General features: G+C 31.7%; 1 protein-coding gene across 2 annotated transcripts in view; it reads right to left on the minus strand.

The window, feature by feature from the left end:
- The window catches only part of LOC112529758, a 7,367-nt gene extending 4,990 nt beyond the window's left edge, over positions 1-2,377 (minus strand). Inside the window, exons 1-5 of one of the 2 annotated variants that reach the window (XM_025141146.1) lie at positions 2,285-2,377; positions 1,814-1,945; positions 1,572-1,727; positions 1,401-1,475; positions 444-818 (exon numbers count right to left, since the gene is read on the minus strand). In XM_025141146.1, the coding sequence (XP_024996914.1) occupies positions 444-796 (353 nt within the window). In that variant the 5' untranslated portion in view covers positions 797-818; positions 1,401-1,475; positions 1,572-1,727; positions 1,814-1,945; positions 2,285-2,377. The remainder of the gene's footprint in view (positions 1-443; positions 819-1,400; positions 1,476-1,571; positions 1,728-1,813; positions 1,946-2,284) is intronic. The other variant, XM_025141147.1, reaches the window with a different exon arrangement.
- Positions 2,378-5,109: the final 2,732 nt, after the last annotated feature.

The raw sequence follows: 5,109 nt of genomic DNA on the forward strand, positions 1-5,109 counted from the left end.
TTTATATTTAAAATGAGATGTTTATCCTGTATTTGATTGTGTTTATCTGCAGTTAGTTACACGAATTCAGATATGGGATGAAATCGGATAGAGATGAAGAGGTTTAAGAGTTTTTAAGAGTTTAAGAGTTTTTAAGAGTTTTAGCCAAATGCTTTATAATATAGTATAGATATAGATAAATCAATAAAATATCTAAACAAAAAATTACGATGCAAAAGATATATAATAAAACATAGTTATATTATTTAACAAAAAAAATGTTTTTCTAGTTAGATTATATTATTTAACAAAAAAAAAATTGTTTCTTTTCACCGTTATTTTTATTCCCTCACTCTGTATGGATGACACCCACACCCACCAAATATAATAATTTAATTCAATTATAAATAAATAGACTCAATTATGCATATTATTCAACAAATATATTGATGATTAAAGTATACCTGAGTACCCGATGAGCCGGCGAAGATGATCGTTGACGGAGATTAATGTAACCGTTACCGGGAACGCCTTCTTTACTCTGATGATTTGGCGACCTAACAATCCGGCGATCAACTCGTGCCGTGATCGATCGTTGACCAACCGGCGGTGTACCGGAAACCGCCACTGCCGCCGCCGATTCTTTATCCTTGGCCTGTTGTTGTTGTTGTTGTTGTTGTTGGACCTTCATACAACGCAATCGTTTCCGGTTACCCCACTGCAATACGAAGTCCGATGATGATGTCGTGGTGGTATTAGTGGCCGGAGATCTGTCTCTCAATAACAACCCATCTCTGTTAGAGTTATTCTTCTCCATTTTTTCCTCTTTAATAATACACCTGTTACGTTACCAATTAACTAACCATGGTTAGTTTACCTTTACCTACTTATCACTTTCCCTTAACCATAGTTAGATTATATTGAAACAGAAACAGAAACAGATAAAAAAAAAAAAGGGGAAACTGATGAAATTTAAATTTGGATGATGAAAATTCTCTAAATTAAATCAAAAAATCGATGTGAATTTAGTATTCTGTTCATAAAATGGGGGTGTTTGTATGAAGATCTAGATTTGATATGGTAACATTGAACAACTTTCTGCGATTCAACAAAATTATTGAGAAATTTTCGGTTTTCTTTTAGTTGGATTTATAATCTTTCTCGGAACCAGAAGAAAGAATGATTGAGATCGAAGAATACCACACTGTGTATCCAGTTCCTCTGAAACTAAAACCATTTCAGTAAGAAAAACCTTGAGAAATGGAGAATGGATCAAATTCAAATACGATGATGAACATTGTCACATTGAATTTTTGGATGATAAAAGCAAAGTGGCAAAAATGGAGATCCAAACCAAAAAATGATGAAAATATGGTGATGAAGATGAAGAAAGGCTTATGTTCTGAGTTGATTAACATTACCTCTTAAGCTTTAATCTGCTCTATCTCGAAAAATAGAAACCTCGATGAAGAATCAACAAAAGTAGAAGGATGAAACTGCAAAAAGTACAGAGCGATCAAGGATTCGTTAGCTGAAATTGTGATTGGATTAAGATAAAGCAAAAATCACAATGATCGATACTAATTATTTACTTTGTTTGCCCATCTTCATAGCCTGGGATTGGATTCAACGGTTTTAGACACAGCAATTCTCAAAGATTTAGGGGAATGATGAACATTTCACAGATAAAAACATCTTCAAATTCGATCTTGGATTGTAGATTTATCTCCAATCACCTTTAAATCAACCTGTCGATATTTAGAAAATCAACCATTGATTCATCGGACAATAGAATCATCAAGCGAAACAATGCAAAAATTGTATCATCACAAACCTCCAAGCTTACAATATCTCCGATTCTCCTTCGGATTCCAAATCCAGAAGAGTTAAAAGCTCAATAACAGAAAATTGGCAGCTCCTCAAAGCTGCATCCACTTTCACAAAATCCTTTGTTCATATAATCTATCTGCAAAGGAAAATCAGGCAAATCTTCCGATTAATCCCTAAAACAATCGAATTACAAAATCGATGTCAAGCCTTTAACCGCTAGAGTCTTAATCCGAATCCTTGTGAAATTTCAACCATCCATCTTCTTGTGAAAATTCAAAACAAAATCATAACAGGAAATTAAAATTCATCAACCAGATCAAATGCATCCACGAAAATTCAAGAAATAAGCTCTGTTATTACTAAAATATAAAACGCCAATCTCTAATCTGAAATCATACAATCTACTGCAGCTGCGGATCTTTTGAATCAAACAAAAACAAGAAAAGAAATGCAACAACTTCAACATTTCACTCACCGAATTCCCCTTGGAAATTTATCTATGATTTCCGATTTACCATAGAAATAGTGAGGGAAAAAACTCTTTAGAGAGAAGAAGAAGAAGAAGAAGAAGAAGAGGGTGTTCTTGTGCATACGACATGTTTTTTCTCTCTCATTCGGAACCCCTTTTTATAGCAGACTCCATGTTCAGGTTTATCGATCCACTCCGAACAGAGGAGAGAATACATCTTCGGCCGTTGATTTAAAATCCAACGGTCCGGATTCCATCTTATACACGTTCAGCAGTTACGTACGGTGTAAAACTCCCGACCCACACATACATCGTTGATATGTTTTGCTATTAACGCCGTTAGTAAACTTGATGGAATCTTCGTTTCATGTTTCATATAATTGCAATACTTTTATATTAATGATATCGGAAAATTGCATAAAAATGGAATCAACTTTCATCTAATTTTTATTTTAGAGAATTAACTTTCAAAATCATCATTTTGAGGAACCAACTTGCATCTGATTTCTATTTTGGGGAACCAACTTTCAAAATCGTCATTTTGAGGAACCAACTTGCACCTGATTCCTATTTTGAGGAACCAACTTACAAAATAATTATAGAAAAATAGCTAAAACTCATTTTTTTCCAAAAATTAATGCAATAATTTTATTTTTCATTTCAAATCTCGTTTTTTTAATTCATATATCAAATTGAACATCTTTAAAAAAGATCCAAATTACCACAATAAAAATTGTTTTTTACTAATACAAAAAAAAATCAATCTAATAAAAAAAAATTAATTGATGCAATTATGTAAATATAAAAATCTTGAATGTGATATTTAATATTTATTTTTTATTGGATCAATTAATTTTTTTTTATTAAATTGATATTTTTTACATTAGTAAAAAACAATTCTTATTGTGGTAATTTGGATTTTTTTTTTCAAAAAATGTTCAATTTGATATCTGAATTAAAAAAAACGAGATTTGAAATAAAAAAAATAGATTTTATTGCATTAATTTTTGGAAAAACGAATTTTAGTTATTTTCCTATAATTATTTTGCAAGTTGGTTCCCCAAAATAGGAATCAGGTGCAAGTTGGTTCCTCAAAATGACGATTTTGAAAGTTGGTTCCCCAAAATAGGAATCAGGTGCAAGTTGGTTCCCCAAAATAGGAATCAGGTGCAAGTTGGTTCCCCAAAATAACGATTTTGAAAGTTTGTTCCCCAAAATAGGAATTAGATAAAAGTTGGTTCCATTTTGGTGCAGTTTTCCCCAATGGATAATATATAAATGAAATCACAAATTGCATAAAAAAAATAGTGTACTTTAATTTGATTCTTATTTTAGGTGACATGTTTTTAGAACTTTCGTTTTGATATCTAAGATATAAAGTTTTAAAACCATTAAATACTTGGGTAATCGGTTAAAGAATTGACCGGTTACCATGCTGATGTAGCGAGTGATGGGATGAAATTAGGTTGAATAGCAAATAATACTGAGTTAGATATCACATCAGTATAGTAACCGGTTAATGCTTCAACCAGTTACTCGGATACTTAAGTGTTTAAAATTTTACATCTTAGATACTAAAATGGAAGTTCTGAAAGTATGTTACCCAAATAGAAAGCAAATTAAAGTACGTCACTTTTTTCATGCAAATTGCCCTAAATGAAATTGAAACTAAGGTGACGCTTGTTTTTTAAAAGGTGTTGAAGTCTGGTTTCACTTCGAATTTATAAGAAGTGGTCCTGAAGTTTTGAAATATGGATGAGTAAGATTGTTTGTTTTTATGTCTAAAGTCTGAAACCTGAATCGGTCAAACTAATGCAAAAATATAAAAGATAAATAGTTTTTTTTACAAAAATATAAAAGATAAGTAGTTTTTACTTAAAAGGTATTAAGAGATACGTTTACCACTTAAAATTTCAGATGACATTTAGAACTTTTAAACTCTTACTTTAGAAATAAAACAAATGCTCTTAAGACCTAAACGTCTGAACGAATCAGACTTGAGAGGTATTAAGAGGTAATTTCTGATCTCTAGTGGACCTCTAAGTAGAATTTTTTATCATTATATCAAAATATCTTATATTTCAAAAAAAAATTAACTGACTATGAGAACTTCTTTTCGTTAACCCGAAAAAATTGGATAGATCTACGAGAAATCTTATTCACTTCAAATAGATTTATTGCTCCGGCCCATAATACGATTGACTAAACTTCTTGGAGAGATGAAATATAACCAAGGTATATCTTTTTAAAATCAAACACCTCGTAAATGTTCTTTTTTTAGTGGATGCTTTGCCTGTGCCATTCCCTTCAAAATCAACATTGTTTCATTAAAATTTGAGGAAGGGCGATTTACTAAACTTTTATTTGTTTATTGGATTGTTTATTTTATCAATGGATATGATATGGGTCGAAAATTTTATTTGAAAATTTTAATTTTGTTCGAAAAGTGTGATGTAAGGATGGAAAGTCTTATACGGTAAGTGTTTAACGAGTAGATTATTGCATACAATGTCGTTTTGATATAATATAATTGTACCTGATAAATTTAGAGTGTCGAATCTTAACGGTAAGCGATGCCTGGATAAACGTTTGTGTCCTTTATACTTATAAGTAAGAGTTAGGGGTTGTTTACCAAACGTTTACTTGGGTAAGTGAACATCAAGTCTCATTACCTTATCAGATGAATATGGTAAGGACCAAAAATCTTGCCCGATAAGAACGAGACAAAGACCAAGAGTCTTACCCGGCAAGTCAGGGCGACGACTCTTACCACGGTAAGCGCTTACCGGGTAAATTGTTGTGTACGATATCGTTTTGATGGACTAAAATCT

This window comes from Cynara cardunculus (assembly GCF_001531365.2).
Source record: "Cynara cardunculus var. scolymus isolate 2C chromosome LG 16, CcrdV1, whole genome shotgun sequence".
NCBI classification, from domain to species: domain Eukaryota; kingdom Viridiplantae; phylum Streptophyta; class Magnoliopsida; order Asterales; family Asteraceae; genus Cynara; species Cynara cardunculus.